Source organism: Lynx rufus, unplaced genomic scaffold (genome assembly GCF_022079265.1).
Source record: "Lynx rufus isolate CCGP_SWC_20201006 ecotype Redwood Valley unplaced genomic scaffold, mLynRuf1.p SCAF_3, whole genome shotgun sequence".
Taxonomy (NCBI): Eukaryota; Metazoa; Chordata; class Mammalia; order Carnivora; family Felidae; genus Lynx; species Lynx rufus.
The window spans coordinates 57,050,973-57,074,442 of NW_025814845.1; the positions used below are offsets into that span (position 1 = coordinate 57,050,973).

Here is a 23,470-nt window from a genome sequence, read left to right on the forward strand (position 1 = left end):
GCTCGGTACAATTCTGTTCACAGCAATGGGGCCTTTCCTGAATTTAGATTCTTTTTTGTTGTTTTAAGTACTTTTACATACACGATTATGCCCACAGGTAACAGGAAACCAGTGTTTCAAAAGAAAACTTGATCACATTGCTAGATAACGCAGGTATCCTAAATAAGTGTGTGAGCGCCTCGAGGGCTTTACCTACAGCTCCTGCCAAAAGTACATATTTTTTTGATTGGTAAGAACGGCAGGTGACGCTTCATGAAATATAAATGCAAGAAAGACTCGGGAGAGCTCAATAAAAACCTTCCACCCGTCAGTCTGGGAGGATAAGAAAGATACTGTTTAACAACAGCTGGAAATGGCTTTCGGAGTGCCAATATCAGTCTATCTCTTATTCAAAGGTAGGAAGTTTGTTTTTGTCTTGTTAATTTTGTATCAATGTAAACTATGAATAGGATTTGTTCTGTTTTAGTGAGAAGTTGGCTTTTAACCGTCGTTCTTCACGACAAAGAACAGCACAAGCCATCTGTGAATTAGTTGAGTTTTATTCTGTAATACAGACTCCTAACAGATTATGCTACCCCCTTTTTTGAGACCTGTATGTTTGCTTTCTGTAACCGAAGAGCAGTTGATACATTTTAACCACTATGCCATAGCATCCTTGCGATTGAATTAGTATATAAATGAATCCACGTGCTCTTAAAAATGAATGTATTTCTATTTTCTGGAATGATAAGGTAGTCGGGGAAGTAGGTATGGATGAGAAACTGTCGGGAAACTGTCCTAATCAGGTTATGCTTTTCAAATGTACATCGATGGGGAAAAGAACAAAAGTGAGAATAAGCAGAGTAAGAATCACTTTTGATATGTTGCTTGTCCATAACTTTCCATCTGTTGCTTGCACATAGAAGGAGGCTCACCTGCTAAACATGCTTTCCCTCCCCCCCCCACCCCCACCCCTTCATATAGCAATGACAGCATTGACTGAAGAGGCAGCCGTGACTGGAACACCTTCAAACACAACCCAGCAAAGTAACTGGACAGTTAACAAAACAGAAGGTATTTTCTTCACACTTTTGTATTTTCAGTGATTTTTTTTTTAACCTTTTGAGAGAAATTTGGATTGTGATCAAAAGCAACACTGGAAATCTTTTAATGTGCATTTTATTATTAGACATTCAACTCTTTAAGCAGGATGCTGTTAAATAGACGTGACAGGTAAAAGTGCGAGCAAAGACATGCCTTTTAAAAATTGCCTTCTGCTTGACTCCAGCTTGGTCCCCAATAATCCATTTGTGTCCCGAGGCAGTTTGTCCCCATTTGGGCATTTTTGATGACTGATATTTTGGTATCATATTTTAATCTGTGACTATGACTTTGCAGCCGAAGAAATTAGGACAAGGCGAAGACTTAATCCATCTTTGGAAAGATCATTTTTCTTGTTTTGTTTTGGGGGGTTTTTGTTGTTGTTTTAACATATGCTCTGTTTCCTAATCACGTGTACCCAATTTTTGTTGTTATGGTGATGGTGTGTTTCTTTGCCTGTATTATTGCTATTACTGTTATTATTAGAATAGCTTCTGGCTGCTGTTGAGCATCAGTATTTTTTTCGGACCTGTTTGAACTCTCAGAGGTGAACTTGGAAGGTTTGTTACCTGCCAAGACCTGTGTACCGGGTGGTTATGATTCTCACCCAAATCACCACCCCCTCTTGTGAAGATTGGTGATGTGACAGGACAGAGGAAACGCCATAGCTTATGCTCAGAGCCAGGCAAATAAAAGAAGATCATGTCAGATACTTTGTTTCTGAATATGAAAGATAGTAATATTTCAACATGCCTCATTTTACCAATAATTTTAAATTAAAACATCTACTTAAAATATTTTGGCAGTTTGAGTTTTATTTTTTTTTTTAATTTTTTTTTCAACGTTTTTTATTTATTTTGGGACAGAGAAAGACAGAGCATGAACGGGGGAGGGGCAGAGAGAGAGGGAGACACAGAATCGGAAACAGGCTCCAGGCTCTGAGCCATCAGCCCAGAGCCTGACGCGGGGCTCGAACTCACGGACCGCGAGATCGTGACCTGGCTGAAGTCGGACGCTTAACCGACTGCGCCACCCAGGCGCCCCGCCAGTTTGAGTTTTAAATGTCTATCCGTTTGCAAAACAAACTCCGTGTGAGCTTTAGGATCATTTTTAGCCAACGTCTTCATGTCTTCTGAGCCTCTGAGCAAAGAGGAAAAGATCTTCATTGGAAGATAATACGGTAGAAAATTCAAGTAGACTTTCCTCTCAGTGATTGACTTGGGAACAGTGCACACAGCACCACCTTCTTACGTCCTTAAAAATGAAATGCAAGGCAAGATTTCCAAGTTACAGATAGTAATAATGGAAAACAGGGGATCAAGTATATCATCTCTACAGTTGTCCTTTGCTTTCTTGATAGAGAACCTCAGTTTTTCCATTTTTAAATTTACTCCAAACATCTGCATCCAGTATCTTAGGAAATTTTTCATAAACTTAAAACTAATATTCTTTTTAGAGGAAAGAGGAGTCTCTCTGGCACATTCTTTCTTTGGAGGTATCTTCCAGTTCTCACATTTCCTAGCAAATCCTGGTTCAGGCTTGGCTAATTCAATTAATTTAGTCTTGAAGCAGGAAGAACCTAGCCCAGTTTATCATGGGAAATTCTCACGGGCTGAGAGTTAATTATTAAAATGAGATGCTAGATTCACAACACCACACTCAACAAGATAAAGGCAAATTTTAAGGTAATATTGTGTGTTCTTAATCGACATGGAGTTGTATGACACAGTGTCTTATTGGTGGCTTAGTACCTAAGATTTAGTATTTTCAATATAAAAAATACATGCCTTTTTAGATTTTTTCCCCTTAAAACAAATAAGTAGGATTCTGTGAATCTACTTAGCAAAGGCAAATATGATATAACATGATAACTAAAGACGGGGAGGTATGTTTATTCATAATAATGACAAAATAAAACACTACTGATTCTGCCTGGGACAAATTTAAAGATCGGTAATTAAATTTTTACCAAAAAGGACCCAATTGTGCAGCTTTAACCAAGTGTCATCCCCACTGAATATACCCCAAGGGTGACATAGGTATATGTCTTCAGTATATCAGGGAATGAGGAGTAAACATCCTGAAATGTATTCGTTTTGCCAAAACACAGCTTCCCAAGAGGAAGCTTCCCATGCAGAGGCTTCTGGACACTTGAGCACAAAAGTTTTGCCAGATGTGGTCATTTGCACAGCGTTAGAAGTCAAAACCCAGATTTTCTCATTCTGTTTCTAGGGCATTTCCCACTGTCTCATAATGTATCTTTAACTGAGTAAAATTGCCAATTAATATTCAAAGATGTTGTCTCAACTATGTGAAGCTTGAGCCATAACTTGTTTCTGGTTCTTGTATAGGTCATAACAATGCCTCTTCTGAAATGCGGCACTGAAGTGCTTCCTTTGCAGTTACCTTCTCAGTGGTAGTCCACAGAAGAAGAAGCAGGCAATTCTCGTCTTCTTTGGGGAATGAAGAGAAATCAAGTTCATTAGCTCTGTAAATCCAAGTTTCCTAAGTGCTGACTCTCGGGTGTAAAGGGGAGAATAAAAAATTGGGTGCGATCTTCTACGTTTATTCGTATTTGGGCATACTTTTGGGGAGACTTGCTCAACACAGCCTGCTAAAATGAGAATCAATGCTGCCACCTTTTGGCCACCTTGTATCTCTACCTTATTATGTAGCTTCTAGAGAATAGAACAATCAATCCACCTCCATCCCCTAATTAATTAGTGATGTGTCCAAATGATATTAACCTAACCTTTGTGAATATAGCCTGCTGTTGGAATCAGCCAATAGTTTAAATGGCAGAGCACCCAAAGAATATTCTTCAAATTAAAGGTCTCTTTACACGTGTGTAACAAACCTACTATAAAAGTGTGACCCCCTTCATCTGTTCATATTGTATGTCCTTCTCCTAGCTGACTACACAGAAGGGCCCATAGCCTTGAAGTTCTCACATCCTTGCCTGGAAGACCACAATAGTTACTGCATCAATGGTGTTTGTGCATTCCACCATGAGCTGGAAAAAGCCATCTGCAGGTAATTGCAAAGAGCTTTCCAAGTCCTAGAGATGGGAGGAGATGCATTTGTGTTTCACCTAGTGTTTCTATGTGTTTCACCTAGTACATTTCCACACACCTCTCTCTTATCTTGAAAAAAGGGTACATCATCTGAACATGACTCACTATATTTAATATCTAAGGAGTCTTTTTCCAAACTACCTAACCCACATTACTCAAAAATACAGTTCCCACATTAGCAGCTTCTGTGTAACCTGGGAGCTTGTCAGAAATGCAGAAGCTTATGCCCTACCTCAAGACTCCTGAATGCAAACGTGTGTTTTAGCAACCTGCGAAGAGGATTCTGAGTTTTCACGGGGTTGATTACAGGATGAGATGAAATAGACTATAGCAAAAACACTTCAGGAATATAAAGTTCTAGAACAATTAAGTACTATTTTTATGATCATTGGTTTCTGGGCAATCTCCTACGAAAGAGTAGGTTAATAATTTTCTGGATCAACTCATGCAAGCAGCTACCTTTCCCTTCTACCAATGAGGGGAGTTACATTACTACGGGGCTTTAATGAATTGATTATTGTAAAATACATAGCTTCTTCGATACATTTAGCAGTTGGCTTCCATTTGGTGTTTTCCTCTTTAAATTACTTACTTTTTATTGAAATGTGTCATTCTTTGAAATTGGCCATTTCTTTGAATTTCTATCACTCTGAGTTTTCAAATTATAATTCTTTTCTTTTTTTTTTTCTTTAAAGGTGTTTTACTGGTTATACTGGAGAACGGTGTGAACACTTGACCTTAACTTCATATGCTGTGGATTCTTATGAAAAATACATTGCAATTGGGATTGGTGTTGGATTATTATTAAGTGGTTTTCTTGCTATTTTTTACTGCTACATAACAAAGAGGTATGAAAAAAAATATGAAGTCACTGGGCACTTGTTCACTTAATGAATATTTATGGAGCCCCTACATCATACCAAACACTGACATGTATAATTTTTTAGTGAAAAATGGCGGCAAATTTGGCAACTTCCTACATAGATTTGTTTTGGTGCTTTTTCTTATAAACATAGACAAGCAGTAAAAATCTACCTGCAATTGCAATAGAATAGCTCCAATTTACAGTTTCCCTTCAACCTCGTCTCTCTGCCTACGTCGAAGTTATGAGTAAGGAGGACAGCAAGCCCCACAAGAGTAGAGATTAAGTGTATCTTGTTCACAGTTATGTATCAGTGATAAATACCATGTCTGGCACACAGTAGACACCCAGCAAATATGTGTTGAACGAACAATTCTAGAAATGAGTATTAAATGAATGAAAATGGATGACAAACATGGGCCACTTTCTTTTCAGACATCCGCTGAGTGTTTATACAGGAGATTCTGTCTACTGCTAAAAACCTAAGACAATAAGCTTGATCCACAAGTATAAGTTACTTGTGTGTTCTAATTTCTATTTTATCCACACTGGTGATTTTTGCTGAAATCCATGTAACTTCGAAAAAGTCAAGAAATAATGTGATACATTAAAGGAAAAAGCACAAACACATTTCCTTTGTTGTAGCCTACTAAGTAAGTTGTCGTTTTTAAAATGACCAAGACTGAGTGTGCAAAATAAGAAAAGGTTTGCTTGCTTAATAACTGTATCTTAGAATAACCTCTGTTATGTCAATTGTAGATAAATTGAGATAAAATCTGTTACATCAATTGCCTAAGAGACCAAGAATGGGGGGGGGGGAAGGAAGTCAGGCCTTTTAATGCTAACAAGACAGCTGTCTGAGGTCAAGTTCCTTAGAAGCAAAACCTAAGATGGGGATTCTTGTGCAAGTCATTGGCTGAGGGAGTGCTCTAAAGGTGAACCCTGTAATGGAGTAAGGAAAACCAGAGCAGAGGAAGACAGTGAGCAAAGACGTGGCCTCAGCTGGATTCCACAGGTAGATCTAGGATATGGATGGCACAGTAGACCTTTCCCAAGAAGGTGAGGGATCTTGGTTTTAGTGGTCTGTGTCATCAAGCATGGGTAGCAGTATGGGAAAGGGTATGGGTAGCATGGGAAAGGAGGTGAGAGCTTGGAATCTCCCAGGGATCTTCAGGCTAGGTGCTCTGTTGGCCAAGGGCAATCCTCTGGAGAAGGATCTGGCTCTGAGCCAGTTAATGTGCATAGCCAATGGGGGATGGGCCCACCAGTGGGGAAAGGGGACCTGCGTGGAGAACCAAGAGCAACTGTTGTACCAGAGCATATATATCATTCTCAATAAACCATACGAGCAGCCGTCCAATTCACACGGAAACCAATGTTCTCTTTTAGGTGTCTAAAATTGAAATCACCTTACAACATCTGTTCTGGAGGAAGACCACTGTGAGGCCTTCGTAAGAAATTTTCGTGAGGCGTGTATAAAAATCAGTGGGCCCCAAATCGAAATCTTCCAATGAAACAAAACTTCCCAAGCTGACTGGACTCGAAAATAAAGGAAGTTGGGATCGTGATGAAATGAGAGAATAAACTTCAACGTTGGTCTTCAGACTTTGCCATCGTTAGGGTGCCATGGGAATCGAGTGAACAAGCTACTGTGACAGAAGTCAAGTTCATAGTCCTACTCTGGGTTTGTTGCTGTTGTTGTGTGGTTATTGTTCTTACTGCAGAAAGACTGAGCTTCATGCTTCTGACCACGTCAGATGTGAATTTCCATGAGAATAATTACCAACCTTGCAGCAAGCCAAAGCAATGCCAAGCTTGGGTTCTTCATGTGCTGGCTACCACCGGCAGGTTAGATCACTGCGCTACGGACCTAGTCCCAAGCATGCTGCTTTCATGGTGTCTAATGCTAGGATGAGGTCAGTGTTATGGCGCCTCCAGCGATGCAAGCGTGTGCCTGAAGCCTAAACCAGGGAAAAGAAAATGGAATGCCCAAGGCAAACATAAATCATACCCAGCTCGTAACAACACTGTGTAGCCTGTATCTGTGAAATGTGGAATGAGTTGAAGAGTTTTTGATGACTAAAAGCTATCTGGATATTGAGCCCTGAGTAGGTGAAACATTTCTGTTTCTGCATGGATTATAAAACCTTGTGTCGGACTCAGTGGTCCCCTAATGTTTATGTTCATCGCCTCTTCCTATTGTTAGTGGAATTACCTGGTGACTATCCATTTGGCCTGAAATTCTAGAATTCTACTAATAAATAAAATTCTACCATCGGCCCTGAAATAGAAACTGAAGAATCGGACATAGGAATTGTTTCACCAGCCGACAACCTGTGGAAACTTTCTCTGCCATTTCTGAACGCTTGATAGCAGATTTGCACATAGCGAGAGAAAATGGAACAATGACAGAAATCCCCACTTGGGAATTAGGGTCCCTTCCTCTTTAATCATACTTCTTCCACATCAGTAGAATTATCCTCGTGCAGGTCCTTTAATTTCTTCAGGCTTTGGTTTTATCTTCTACAAGGCCCTGCTAGTTTTTAGAGTTTGACTGTGGGTCAAGAGAAAGTTTTCCATATTTGTCCCGCAAGTGGAATTATTGTCAACACCACCTCTGTCCCCCACGCCACATCGAACCCCAAAACACACCACCGGATATCATCTTAGGTGTCTATTTGAGTGTTTGGTTTGCAAAACAATTGTTTAAAATTTTGTCTTTAGAGGAAGTGAAACATGGAATTGAAGAAGAATAATATCTACCAATTTTCTCTTGGATTCAATCTAAAACTATGGGCCTTATTTTTTCTCCATTGCGATGTAGATAAGCAAAACAATTCTGATCACAAGATGGGTTAAAGGAGGATCAAACGTGAATGTGCCTACAACGGTAACAAGACTTTCACTTCTGTAATGACTTTTCCATTCGCTCCTAAACAAAACTTTACATTCTGCTTTCCTTTGAGTAGAAGGCATTTCGCCAGCTTTGTTTTTCCTTCATAAGGAATTTAATGCCGATGAATTACACGTCAGCATTTTCTGCTTGTCCTCACAAAGTATGCAAAGGTTACATCATACCAAAAAGTGGGGAGGTGAAGTTTCCTCCCAGTGACTCCAGCGACCGCACCTAGAAAGCTATGATCTTCCCGAGCTTTTCAAAAAGGTGTTAAAACGCTGGGGAGAGTCCAGGAAGAGACAATAAAGCTTAATTAAGGACTGCCTCTTGATGAAAGGAAAGAGGAACTAATGCTGGAGCCTGGAGAGGTGATAACCTAAAAAGTTATAAATGTCTGCTGTCTATAAATATTTCTAAACTGTAAACACAATATAATTGAAATTTAAGAAACACCAGACAGAGAATTAAAATGTCCAGATTGCCAAACCAAAAACAGAAACCAATAGGGATTCTGAGTTTTTCAGTGTGGAAGAGTGTGCATTAACAGTATAAAATCCCCCCCGTGAGACCATACAGACATTTAGAATGTGGCTTATGAGAAGCCATCTGTTGGTGGTCTGTCATACAAAGTAATCGTCTGGTCCCCTGAAGCCTAGAATTCATTTTGCAGAGAGGAATCTCCGGCATTCCTATGGCAATATTTACACATGTAAGTAGGACTTAAGTGAGACAATGCATATAAATACAAGATGTTCTGCAGACTTCTTTATCTTGTTTTTTTCCTGTGCAAGACCCTGAGAAAAGCCTGCCAGGGAAGCCCTTGGCATCAAGATTACATTTCCAGCTATCAGTCATGAATTATTAGGTGGTGTGGATCATTCAGGAAAGAAAGGAAAACATGTTTCTGGCACCTTTGACTAAATCAAGCAGGATAAGGGGTTCACCGATTTCATTCATTTCCCATTTTGTCTTCTTTAGATATCTACCCTTCAGTCTCTGAGAACACGCCCTTAAGTCATCAATATTCATAAGTGCTTCATTAATTCACATTCGGAGCATGATAAGGGTGAGGGCAAACACCATAATTTCAAACATATGTGAGCCAGTAAATTCACAGAGAAAATTATAATTACTTGTTATTGTATCTTCTTTCCCCAAATTACTTTTTTCTTTAAGTAATCTCTATACCCAACATGGGGTTTGAACTCACGACCCCGAGATCAAGAGTCACGTGCTCTCCTGTCTCAGCCAGCCAGGTGCCCCATCCCAAATTACTTTTTTGTATGTTATGTTTTTTATAATCCCGGAAGTAGATGAAATTATAACATAGATTATCTTTTAGTGTTTCTGGCCACAATACAAATCTAATCCTTTAATTCGGAAATGTCCATTTTGGTGATGTCAAGGAGATTTCCATTCATTATATGTAATTGAGAAAGTGTCTTCAGAAAATAACAAGGCAAACATCAGCAATCTAAGCTTTTGATGTTGGACATAAGGGCAGTTTGTCTCTGCAGAAGACCATGAGTAAGCCACCTAACTTCTTGCGTTGCAAAATGTAACAAACTCTCTGTAGTGTGATGTAAATATTGATATCCTGCAACCCACATTCATGGGAAGGGTTACCAGAATCTCTCTATTGCAAAATACCACTCTTTCTGGCTTACATCATGGCTGCATGACATCAGGTTACTAGCATCTGCCAAGATGAACCGGAGGTGTTGAAATTTAATTTGTCAGAGTCTGGCACTGCTAATCTGGGTGAGTCCACATTTCTGTCCAAGCCTCGGTGCGGCCCTATTCAGTAGCACGGTCAGAAGCAGATCTTCCAAATTCAGCTCCAAATTTCTGTTAATTATTCAATTCAGGAATGCACAGTTCAGACTATGAGAGCCTAAGCCATTCATTTCCTCGGGATTCAAAGGCTAGGCCCCCTGGAGAATATCCATGTGAATAAACGAGTACTACCCTTCTACTTCACTCCTCTGCCAAAACTAAACATGATGGATATTCCAAACTGTGGGCAACACCCACAGCCTCCAAAGAAACATCCCATAAAGATGAGGAATATGATTATATGGTAACGAGGGGGAATCGCATTGTTTCGTCAGGTCTTATCGCTAATATATCTCATGACCTTTCTTTATAATTTTTGTGTCTCGGATATTATTGGAGCATAAATCACTTAGACTGAAATTTGGTTAGGACCGCAGTCAAGCAGGTATCAAACCAGCAGTGCTTTTGATCTTTAAGAGGACGGTAATTAGGCTTTACATCTTTCTGGAAAGAATGGCATCTACAGATCTTTAAAATTGCCCGAAAATTTTGATTCAATACTAAGTCTCCTCACAAATCAAGTTAAATGGTGTAACACGGCGATCACCTATGAGCACTTACAATGCTTGAAAAGCATTATTAGCATTATTTTAATTAATCCACACCTGTATGGAATTGAGGCTCGGAGAAAAGGCTATTGCTTTTTCAAGGTCACTTTAGCCTTTCGGTGGCAGAGCCTAGAACTGAGCCAGGTAGGTCTTACGCTCAAGTCCCTCATCTAAACTCTGTCTGAGAATGCTTCCTTAAATGTTATGGAAAATATTAATGTTAATAGTTGGCTTCTTGATGAGCTTAGAGATAATACCCAAGTGGTTTGCATGCAAATGGAAAAAAGCTCCTTTCTTTAGAACGTATGAAATAATAACCTTGGTCATGGATCAACCACAAAAATTCCCTGCTGTCATCTGCTGATTATTAAGATATGCATACCATCCTGAGGGTGGGGCCAGAACAGCCTTTAAGTGCCCGCTGACAGATGAATGTACGTTCCAGGGAGAGACTGTGGACTGTAAATAGACCCTGGTTTATCTTCAGGACTCAGGGGATGAAGAGGTTACTCGGAAACACTTGACCCCAGGCTGCGAACAAGAGTTCTCTGGCACCGATCCCCTAACTGGGGCACACCTGGCTAGGTTTGGTGAGGGGATGGGGACTGAGAGGTTTTCCCATCCACAGACAAATCTCATCAACTTCCTTCCCGCCGTGTCATGCACACAACCCTACCCCGAGTCCCACAAACATTTGGAAGAAAGATGGCCAATGGCAGCGGTCTAAGCGAGGGGCAAAAATTGGAAGCACCACTAAAAAACCCTCTGCGGGGGATGGACACTTGAACGACCTGTGATCTGGTCCAGCTGCGTGCTTATTTCACTCTGTTGGGAACCTCCACACATGATATTCTTGTCTGTTAGACTCTAAGGACCATCTCTCCATCGCGTCCCTGGTTGAAAGTGGTATGTGAAAAACACGCAGCCTCTACGGCAGATTCAGCCTGCAGATTCATTTCCTTTGACCTTCATGGTGTTTCCTTTAAAACAAGATTACATTTAGAGAACAAGATATTTTCCTATAAAAAGAAACTAGCTTTTTAAGCTGCTTTTGGAAAACAGAGGATACAGAGCGCTGGTCCCCCACGCTTCCATTGCTTTGGTCAGAAGTGTGCTCTCCACACCTAGCCTGTTTCTGTCACAGTGCTGCTTCTTCGGGCTTTCTATGGGCCTCCACGGTCTGCAACCTTGGTTCTTCGACTGGATGAGTTGTAAGATCCTGCCTCATCTCAGTTCCTCTGAGTCTAGCCGGCAGGCTGCCTGCAGAGGGCCTTGTTGTACCGCACACTGAACAAGCCATAAAGGAACACGAGAGGCCGGGTCGCCCAGGAATGTGCTCGTCAGGAGAACCCACACTCACCTGGAAGCTGGCAGGGGAGGCGTCTGATGACTCAGACACTCTGCCCTGCCCACGCCCTCGGTCATTCTCTGCTGTAATCCTAATCAGATTTGTTTCCTCGGAGCTCAACCCTGCTTATGTTACCTCCCTGCTCAAAGACCAAACTGACTCCCCAGCGTGCCCCATGTTTGGCCAAGACTCCTCTCCTGGCAGTGGGAGGCCCTCCCTCGGGACACTCAGGTGGTCTCTCTTTCTCATCTACCCTTCCAGCATTCCTTACACAGACCATCCCTCAGCTGCCCTCTGTTCCCTGAACAGACTCACAGTTCCTATCTATGTTAGTTAGGGTCTTTGCCGTTTGCTTTACATATATTATCTCTCCATCTCTGTCTGCCTAGTCACAGAGACCCCATTTTTCTCCTTTGAACTCCCTGGATATTTACACCCCGCCTCCCCCAACGTTTTCGCGTCCCAAACCAAGCAGCGTTTACATTTTACCTTGTTTTATAATGATTTTTGCTCCTGGCTAACTGCCAGTGGTAATAATAACTGACTTCATTCACTAAGTTCATGCCTTAGACTGGGCACAGTGTTGAGTCATTTATTTACAGCCTCCCTTTTAACCCTCAGAGACAGCAGCCAGGAGGAAGGTTTTGTTGGGGGTTACGGTGAAGAGTGGTTCGGGAAAACAGACTGAGGCTTACCCCCCCAGCTCCACCCCCTTACTAGCTGTGCCACTGTGATCAGATTCTTTAACTTTTCTAAGCCTGAGTTTTGTCCTTTGTAGAAAGGGGATGATATTTATCTCCTTAAGTGTTTTGGGAGAAATAGTAAGTGCTCAATAAATATTAGCTCTTTTGTTATGATCGCCTTCCATTTTTCAGATTAGAAAACTGAATTTAGAAAGTTGACGTAACTTGTTTAATACTATGCAGCTAGTGAGTGGTGAACCTGGATTTGACCCCAAGGCTGGCCGATTTCAAGGCCTTATTCCTTAGGCACACGACTTAGACCATGGCTGTCGCTTGGCCCTGTAGTTTGAAGCAGGATCTGCAACCTAAGAGAGCTGGGCTTTAAATCCCAACTGCTTATTAGTTCTGTGATGGGGAATAAATTATTTAACTGCACTAAATCTTATTATAAAGTGGGGATAACAACTACACCTCCCTAGGGTCATTTTAAGACTAAGTTAAACTAGATGGCTAATATATGTAAAAATCTAGGACACAGAGCTCATTCAATAAATATTACTTATAATTACTTAATATTTGTAACTTCTGTTGAAGCTTGTATTGTTACTCATTACGGTTGGTTTTATTATAATGGGACAAATGCCTTCCTAAAAATCCTCACACTGTAAAATTGAGCAACAAAAAACATAGTGCTCACAGGAAAACTGAGGTTAGGGGTATGACGCTCGAAAACTGTCAGTGACACGTTAAAAAAAAAAAAGAAATCCACCAAAAACCACAGCGCAGTTCCTACATTTTAAATGGTTAAGAAATCAACGCCTCAGTATATAGGGCGCTCTATCTTGAAGAACATAAGCCGTTGCTTGCGGAAGTGGGTGTCAGGAGAGTTGATGGTGAATTATTGTCAAATGATGGAGGAAGCGTTATACAAATGGGACAGAGAATTGTACCAGCAGATGTGGATGAGGATAGCTTGTGACACAAACGTGAACCAAGGTAGCCGGTTGATGTTTGCGATCCAGGCACGTGTGTGTATTTTGAGCAGCCCATGCAGCTCGCGCAGCGGCTTTGTGGCTTTATCTAGCAGTTCTTTTCTTTTCTTTTTTCTTTTCTTTTCTTTTCAAGTTTACTTATTTTGAGAGAAAGAGGGAGAGAGCACGCGTGTGAGTGTGCATGAGTGCGGAGGGGCAGAGAGAGAGGGAGAGAGAATCCCAAGCAGGGGCCACCCTATCAGCAAAGAGCCTGACTCTGGGCTCGGACTCAAGAACGGCAAGATCACGACCTGGGCGAAAACCAAAGTCAGTCGCTTAACTGACTGAGCCACCCACGGACCGCTCACCTAGCAGTTCTATCAGCTGAAATCATGCGTGAGCAAACACAAAATCCTTATAATGCTCGAATTGTCTGTTTATGTTGGAACAAATGGATGTTTTCAAAATACACTTTCAAACAGAACTACCTTGAAATATCACAACTTTTGTCTCTCAAACTAAAACTGAATTATAATTATCAGGCACGCGAAGTATTCTGATTATATTAGGCACTAAAGGAGAATTACGAAAGCCCTCATTTCCCCAAGTAAAATTTTACAGCAGTGGCAAGGACATAATTCAGGGGCGCCTGGGTGGCTCAGTCAGTTAAGCGTCCGACTTCGGCTCAGGTCATGATACGTGGTTTGCGAGTTTGAGCCCTCCATCGGGCTCTGTGCTGACAGCTCGGAGTCTGGAACCTGCTTCAGATTCTGTGTGTGTCTCTCTCTCTGACTCTCACCCACACTCTGTCTCTCTCTCTCAAAAATAAATAAACATTAAAAAAAAATTTTTTAAAAAGGGCATAATTCCAAGGGCCCATGTTACTGTGGATCCAAGTTCTCTCAGACAAACTTGGTATCACAACATTTGTTCCTTCCTTTGCTGGGCTCTAAATGGATAGAAGACCTCATGACTCTTCTTAAATTAACACTAATGTTAAATTAACACTAAGATGGCTTTCCCCCAAACATTACTGACTTACTGTAGTACTAATGGGAAAAGAGTTCCGATTTTCCTTCCTTTCATAGTGATTTATTCTCTTCCTCTTTTTTTTTTTTTCACCCTCTGAGGAGACTGTTGCTTTTGTTCAAAAGTCTTCAAATGATGCAGAAAGAAAAAAAAAAAGTTTGCCTCCTGCATTGAACTTGAAAGTGAAGCCATTGAGAGCAGGCTGTCAATCACAAACTGAACCAACAGTGGCAAGTGGGAGCAGCACATCTACAAAGTGTAAGAGGCACTTAGATGCTCAACTGAAGGTCAGCCTTGTTGCCGTGAAGCTGCAAATGATCCAAAATATTGGTGTTTCTTTGGTGGGAAAAACCAGAGAGGGGCGCCTGGGTGGCTCAGTCGGTTAAACACCCGACTTTGGTTCAGGTCAGATCTCACAGTTCCTGGGCTCAAGCCCTGAGTCGGGCTCTGTGCTGACAGCTCAGAGCCTGGAGCCTGCTTAGGATTCTGTGTCTCCCTCTCTCTCTCTCTCTCTCTGCCCATCCCCAGCTCTCTCTCTCTCTTTCTCGCTCGCTCAAAAATAAACAGTTAAAAAAAAATTAAAAAAAAAAAAAGAAAAAGAAAACCAAAAGATACAAATGCACAAAATCATCCATCTTGCTGTGTATTTTATTTTTATTTTTTATTTTTGAGAGAGAGAGCATGAATGGGGAGGGGCAGAGAGAGAAAGGGACAGAGGATCCCAAGCAGGCTCTGAGGTGACAACAGAGGACCCAATGTGGGGCTCTAACTCTTGAACCTTGAGATGCTCCACTGACTGGGCCACCAGGTGCCCCTTACTGTGTGTTTCAAAACCATGATGCACACTTGAAAAAAATCCTCCATTTATTTCGCAGCTTCAAAGAAAGAAGTCTTAACTAGGTAGAATAGAAAACCCAGTCAGAGGACCAAATTACAATTGTTTAACGTTGCCTTCAAAGTCAATTTCAGAGCCACATTGAACAGTAAATCGGATACAACCAGAGAATATTTTATGGAGCCCCCGCATTGCTCATGCAGCCACAAACAGGCCAAGCCGATGAAGGTAACTTCATAAAACAGCTCACATTTTAATAGTAAGCAAACAATTAAAAGATTGAGCTCAATCCAATTTTGTTTAATCTTAAGATTGGATGGAAGCAGAGAATTTAATTGCTGCACATTGTTACGAAATTTGTGGATGATGTTTGTAAAGATACACATTTGTGAACTCTTTATGGTGAAGCAACTGAAGACATTTTAAAGTTTTCTGGTATCCTTGGTATTGATTGGGAAAAACGTGCAATGTTTACATGTATGGATAATGATGATGATGCAGAATTTCTGATGGGATGTCCCACCTCAAAGCCACTGTGCACTGTAGTTGGACTCCCCTTGTCTTAAAGTGTTTGCTTCGTGCTTCTCTACATGTGACTGATGGGTGCGGATAAATGCTGACATTTATTAAAATTACAGTAGTTTTAGGGGCGCCTGGGTGGCTCAGTCAATTAAGCGTCCAACTCTTGATTTCGGCTCAGGTCACGATCTCACAGTTTCGTGAGTTCATGTCCCCCATCGGGCTCTGTGCTGATAGTGCAGAGTCTGCTTGGGATTCTCTCTCTCTCCTTTCTCTGCCCCTCCCCCGATTGCGTGTCTCTGTCTCTCTCAAAAATAAATAACCTTTGGAAAATAAATAAATAAATAAATAAATAAAATTACAGTGCTTTTAATGTTTTTGTTTTCAACAAGTGTGTAAGAAAATAAAAATTAATTAAGAAGCAATAAAATAAGAAGACTCTGAAAACTTGTTCTATTCATATGCAGTACAGAGGAGCAAAGGTGCCTATCAATTTTCAAACCTAAAATTGAATACTTGCTTTCTCCATTAACCATAATGATTAAAAAGTAATAATATTGCAACAATGAATTTTTTTAAAAGCTAAAAAGAGGAAGTGAATTCATGGCTTATCTTAATAACATTAAGTTTAAAAGCTGGCTTATTTGACAAATAAAATTTTTAAGACTGCTCAATCACCCAATATAAATGCTTTCATGAATAATAAATTTGATTGTGTAATTTCAACCATTTACTTTATGAGTTAATTTCTGCCAATAATATTCTAGGAATCATATTACTTGAATTCAAGTAAATTATAAATTCTAGTAATTTGTGTATTTTTTTTTTACCTAATCCATCAATAAATTATTCCCATCAGATATGTTAGGGTTGATTCATTATCAAAATCCCTGTGGTTCACACATACTTCTTTATATTCATTCACATTTTAATCACTTCCTTGGTACCGTTTCCCCCTGAAAAAAATGTTCTTGGTATCTTCCTGATTCGATTTTGCAGATCTAGCGTAGAACATATAAATTTTATTTATTCATTTACTTAATTAGTTTTAAATTAAGAGAGGGGCAGAAAGAAAGGGAAACAGAGGATCCAAAGCAGGCTCCCTGCTGTCAGCCGAGACCCCGACCGGGGCTCGAAACTACAAACCCATAAGATCACGACCCGAGCCAAAGGTGGACGCTTAACCAACTGAGCCACCCAGGTGCCCCTATAGTGTATGAGTTTTAAATTGCAGGATGATATATTTTGTCTTTTTGTTTTTTTCTTTTTCAAGTTTTTATTTAAATTCGGTTAGTTAACATACAGTATAATATTAGTTTCAGGTGCACAATATACAACACCCAGTGCTCATCACAATAAGTGCCCTCCTTAGTATCCATCACCCATTTAATCCTTTCCCCTGCGCACCTCCCCTCCAGCAACCCTCAGTTTGTTCTCTACAGTTAAGGGTTTGTTTTCTGGTTTGCCTCTTCCCGCCCCCCACTATGTTTATCTGTTTTGTTTCTTGAATTCCACATATGAATGAAATCGTATGGTATTTGTTTTTCTCTATTTTGTTTAACATATTACACTCTAGCTCTGACCACATCATTGCAAATGGCAAGATTTCATTCTTTTATATGAGTCATATTCCATTGTGTGTGTGTGTGTGTGTGTGTGTGTGTGTGTATGTGTGTGTATTCTGCTTCTTCCTTATCCATTCATCAGTTTATAGGCATTTGGGCTCTTCCATAATTTGGCTATTATTGATAATGCTGCTATAGACATTAAGGTGCATGTATCCCTTCGAATTAGTATTTTTGTTTCAAACTTTAGTGAGCACAGGAATCATGTGGAAGAGACATTCATTAAAATGCAGATCTGGGGACTCCAACACAGATTAAGAGAATCAGAATTCCAGGAGGCAGTGCCTAGCAATCGATACTTTTAATGGTACTGTACATACCCCTCCCAGTCCCACTTAGTCATAGAAACACACTGTTAGAGATATTTTTTCTTTAAGTTTATTGATTTTGAGACAGATAGAGAAAAAAGAGAGCAGGAGAGGGCCAGAGAGATAGGGAGAGAGAGAATCCCAATTGACATGGGACTCAATCTTTTTTTTTAATTTTTTTTAATGTTTATTTATTTTTGAGACAGAGAGAGACAGAGCACGAACGGGGGAGGGTCAGAGAGAGGGAGACACAGAATCTGAAACAGGCTCCAGGCTCTGAGCTGTCAGCACAGAGCCCGACGCAGGGCTCGAACTCACGAGTTGTGAGATCATGACCTGAACCGAAGTCGGCCGCTTAACCAACTGAGCCACCCAGGCACCCCTACATGGGACTCAATCTTAAGAACCATGAAATCATGACCTGAGCTGAAATCAAGAGTCAGACACTTAACTGACGGAGCCACCCAGGCATCCTGGAGATCTTCGATAGCAGAGATGAAAAACAGAAAATAAAAGCGTTTTCTTTGCAAGGAGACTATTGCTTCTAACTCTGTCATGTTTTCTTTATGTTCTTAGAAAATAGGAACAAATTTGAAAGGTTTAGCATCAAAGATTTTCAAACAGGTTGCTCTTTTTTAATGTTTTAGTGTTTTTAATGTTTTCCTTTTTAAATTTATTTGTAGGAGGAGGGGAGAGAGAGAGGGAGAAAGAGAATCCCTATCAAACTCCACACTGTCAGCACAGAGCCCGACACAGGACTCAATCCCATGAACCACAAGATCCTGATCTGAGCTGAGGTCAAGAGTCAGATGCTTAAGTGCTTAACCGACTAAGCCACCCAGGTACCCCTCAAACAGATTGCTTTTAAAACCTCTTGTTCAAAGGATGTGGAAAGAGATGTTTATGTAAAATTTAACCACAGGATTTATTTTTTTTGGCTTCAAAATTACATGAGTACATTTGTTCTAACTTGTTGAGCAGCAGCATGAATAAAACAGGAAACAAATCTTATTGAGGTAAAAATTATGTATCATGACTTTTCCTATGTGTCATCTATGTAAAGTTTTTCATATGCTAATTCTTATTAATGTGGGACTGTCAGGCCAAATAAAATGTGATTAGTGTCACTTTCACCACAATAAATGAGGGGAAAATTTCCTTTTCAGAATAGATCTGAAAATGTGCTGACATGTAAATCGATGTCAAATCCTGTTGTGCGGCACTGAGAATGTTCTACACTTTCTTTTGTGTCGAATTGTTGCCTTTCAGCCTATTCATTTTGGTAATTTCTCCTTCATTGCATATCATGTTATCCAAGTCAAATCATTTCAAAAATACAGGTGACTATTCAACAATCAGTTCTATTTTGAAGTACTTTGAAAACTTTGAAGTACAAAGTGAGACAAGTTGAACTTCAATAATATCCCCTCAGTGAGAATGATCATTTACCATTAATACAACTCTGTCACAACAAAAGTATGCATTACAGATCTGTCATATTTCTCACTTAGCACAGCGGCAGAATCTGATGCCATCACTGGGGTTCAAAGCATAACTTTGTAAAGTTATTTTCCTCTGGTTTCCGGTATCATCACAAATGCATCATGTTATGCTTGTATTTTAACCTGGAAAATGAGTTTAGTGTCAGAAATTGCTGTTGCATCACTGAACTCAGTAGAAAGAAATGGTTATCATTATGTATCAAAAAGAGAGTGATCTCAGAGCCATGGAGCAGAAGTTGAAGCTATATGGGAAGAAAAGGATAAGCATCTATAATAGATATATGTTTTAGGGCCTCGGATGTTAAGATCTTCTGGGTAAATGTTTAGAGCCCTGAGCTAGAAAAGCTTTGCTCAATTTATGTACAAGGACTAGACAAGTTCCACCAGACAGCCAGGATCATGGTCGATGGAAAAATACCCAATTTAGGCTGTGAGTAGAAACAGAATCGATTTCAAGAAAACAGAGCTTGAATATGTACTAAATAAAGGTACAGGGGCCTGAAATCACATTGCTCATATAGTATGGGAATCCCAAGCCGAGAAATTGAGTGTAAGACAAAAGAGAAAGACTAAAAACCTAGGGCCCTAATTGTACCTAAGCAGAGTTCATCATAATGCCTTACAAAGAGGTCTCATAGCCAGTTGTATATGATGGCCTTCTAGAGAACATATTTTCCATTAAGATGACCTCATGCACCAAAACTATAAAACATATGAAGAATATCAGAGAAGAGAGTTCACAGAACCACGAAATGTAGAATTAATAGCTAAATAGAGGATGTGTGATCTAAAAGGCTTTTTAAAATACGTAGCTCAAATTGTTCAAAGAAATAAAAGAAATCATAAAATAAGATCCAGGAATTGAAAAATTAGACAAGTTGAAATCTTAAATATAGTCTTTGAGATTAAACACAATCCTGTAGCTAGAGTAATCAGTAGTTTGGGCACATCAAAGAGAATCAGCGAAATGGACGGAGGATTGGAAGAAATCATCTAGAATGTAACACAGAGAAAAAAAAGATGTGTAAGGCATGAAAACTTTCAAAATAAGTCTAATATGAGTTCCAGAAAGAAAGAATAGGTCAGAGAAAATATTCAAGAAATAATGGCTAAAGGCTTCCAAAGCCAAAGCAGGACATGAACCTTCACATTGAAGATGTATGCCTGCTCTTTAGATAATGAGTGAAAACAAATCCACACCTAAACAAATCACAATTGCTACAGAACATGAAAGACCAAAAACTCTTCAAATTTGCCAAGAAAAGAAGATAGATTGCCTAAAGAGGTCAATCAGAATTCCAGCAAATTTCCCATCAGAGAAACAGATTATTATACAATGGAATGAAATGAAATGAAATTAGGTAAAATCAATGTTCCCATGGAACTCTACCCCATTTAATAGAACAAAATAAAGACACTCAGCCACAAAAGATGTTAATGTTTTCTAAAAAGTGTACTCAAACCACTTGGATATAACTGAGATTACAGAAATTCAATGATATCCTACATAATGGGTTTATTTCACATTAGTTTTCTATGACAAGCATGAGTGAATAGTTTGCTGCAGTAAATATTTTAACAAGTATAGTTTTTAAAACAAACATTTTGGATCTCTAGGTTACAAGTTAACCAAACCATACTATATATACTAGTTTTTGTTTTTTATCTAACACTGTATCTTTGCAGATTTTTTCATGCAAGTACATCTAAGCCTACATCATTTATTCCAGACCTTCACCGTATTAATTAACTAGTCTTTACTCGATGAATATTTACATTGCCTCTAGGTTCATCACAACAAATAGGGCTGCAAGGATCATCCTTGAATGCACACCTGGTTACAGAAATGGAAGCATATGGAAAATATGGAAGGATAAGTTCCTGGAAATGAAGTTGCTGGTTCTTAAAAGTGGGATTGCTAGTTCAAAGGCACATCTCTTCCTATATTTAAAATATATTAGTATTTCCATTTCTTTATCAGCCCAAGGGCCCACACCATTAGTCAGTAATAGGCACCATTTATAGAAAAGTAGCCCTTTGTTTTAGACATATCTTGCAAATATTTGTCGTTTGTCTTTAAAATATTTATGGCGCTTTTTGATACCTGTAACATTACATGTTGTTGAATTTATCCATCTTTTATCTTATGATTTCTGTTTCTTTTTTCATACTTAATGCAGCCTTCACTTGGAGGTTACAAAACAAAACAACCAGGGAAAAGAAAAAGAAAAAAAGAAAAGAAAAGAAAAGCTTCCCTGGTGCTCTCTAGGACTCTTATGGCTTAAAACTTAATCCATCTAAAACTTGTTTTAGTGCAAGGAGTAAGTAAATAAAGTCATTTATTATTTAAATGCCTTTTTGGATTTCTCAATATTTATTGAGTAATCTCTGTTCTTATGCACTGATCTGCAATGTTACCTTAATATTCTAGACTACTCCCATAGTGCTTCCTGTCTTTGGATTCTGTTTCCTGTCATTGATTTACTTAGTCTCTTTTAAAAATTGCAATATTGTTACTTTGTTGTGATTGTATCAAATGCATGGCCTTATTTTAGAGAGAATTTATGTATTTATGATCTTGAGTATTCCTATCCAAGATTAGGGTGCATCTTCCAATTGATTCAAGTCTTCTGTTATATCTAATAATAGCATTTTCATATTTTGTTCACAGAGCTCTTGCACATTTCTTGTTAAAGTTATTCATAAACATTAAAAATCATACTGGTATTACTATAACTTGGATTTTCTCCCATTTCATATTCTGTTTGTTGATTCTATATAGAAAGGCCATAAAATTTTGTATATCATATTTGTGTCAGCCATCTTACTAAAATGTCCCTTTGATCACAATAATTTATAAGGCAATTCTCTTGTTTTTTAAAACTATAAAAGAATTTATTCTATTAATAATGATAATTTACCTCTCACTATTCAAATATTTTGCCTCTTATTTCTTTCTCTGATCTAATCCTGATAATTATACTAGCCAGTAATAATTTGTCTCATTTACAACTTTAGTATGAATATATCTTGTGTTTTCCATTAACATGATAGGGACTCTTGAGTTCATCTATGTGTAATTAAAACAGCTTTTTGTTTATGTTTTAGTAAGAGTATTTTCAAATCAAAAATGGATATTACGTTTTATAAAAATAACTTTCAATACCTACGGATATTATTGAGATTTTGCCCTTATTGTATTAATATTTTGAATTGAATTAATACTTTTCTTCATGGTAAATCCTCTTTGCACTGTTAGTCTGAATCACACCACCTTCTCTTATAGCATTCTTTTAAAAATTTTTTTAATATTTATTTGTTTACTTTTGAGAGAGAGAGAGAGAGAGTGCGTAAAAGCTGGGGAGGGACAGAGAGAGAGGGAGACAGAATCCAGAGCAGGCTCCAGGCTCTGAGCTGTCAGCATAGAGCCCGATGCGGGGCTTGAACTCACAAACTGTGAGATCATGACCTGGGCTGAAGTCAGACACTTAACCGACTGAGCCACCCAGGTGCCCAGTCTTATAACATTCTTTTAATGTGCTGCTGAATTTTGTTTTCTGGGTTGTTTTGAGATTATTGTATCAAAATTTTTATATGAAATTGGTCTCAAGTTTCATTTCTGCTGTCGTTGTTGGATTTGGGTATCAATATTATGCAGACTTAATTCTGTAATATGATAATAAAAAGCATGACCTCTGGAGCCCAACTACCCAGGTTCAAATACCAGTTCTGCTACTAGTAATTGTAGGACCTTTGGCAAATTATTTAACCTCTCTGTGTACTGGTTTCTTTGACTGTAAAATATGAGACCTGGTGTATTTCTGGTTCTTTCTTTACTAGTAGGATGTAACTCTTCAAGTCTCAAATGAAAGTCTGGACATGTGGTAACAAGGAACCTCCGTTTTGGTTCTAAAGTCTAATTTTTGTTATATATATATATAACAAATATTTAATATATTAATATAATATATAATAAATATATTTATATATTATATAAATATATAAATATAAATATATATTATATAAACATATAAATATAAATATATATTATAATAGATATAAATATATATTATATAATATATAATATATAATATAATATAATTATATATTATATAATATATATATATATAATACAAGTATTATTTTACTTTTGTTTCTCAATTCTGTGCTCTATGTCCCCTACGTGTTTTAAGCATATTGTCTTTTTTTTCTATTTCAAAAAGGTGTTCATTCATACAAAAGTTTACTTATCTTCTGTAATTTTTCTTGAGTGCTGACAACATGCCTCCAGTCATTCTGTTGTCTCCACACAGGCCCTGAGGACTTCCATGTTATCTGTGTGAACTTTGATTAT

The 23,470-nt window shown here is 38.8% G+C and overlaps 1 protein-coding gene across 5 annotated transcripts; it reads left to right on the forward strand.

Moving 5' to 3' along the window:
- Window positions 1-352: 352 nt before the first annotated feature.
- EPGN (epithelial mitogen) lies at window positions 353-6,460 on the forward strand. 5 transcript variants are annotated; one of them, XM_047092398.1, is made up of 5 exons: window positions 353-395; window positions 964-1,053; window positions 3,993-4,113; window positions 4,850-5,002; window positions 6,406-6,460. In XM_047092398.1, exons 1-5 carry the CDS (start codon window positions 353-355, stop codon window positions 6,458-6,460), a joined length of 462 nt encoding a protein of 153 aa, XP_046948354.1. The 5 variants fall into 5 exon arrangements, with proteins under 5 accessions (XP_046948354.1, XP_046948355.1, XP_046948356.1 ...); XM_047092399.1 differs by having other exon boundaries at window positions 4,850-4,876; XM_047092400.1 differs by having other exon boundaries at window positions 964-1,026; window positions 4,850-4,876.
- Window positions 6,461-23,470: the final 17,010 nt, after the last annotated feature.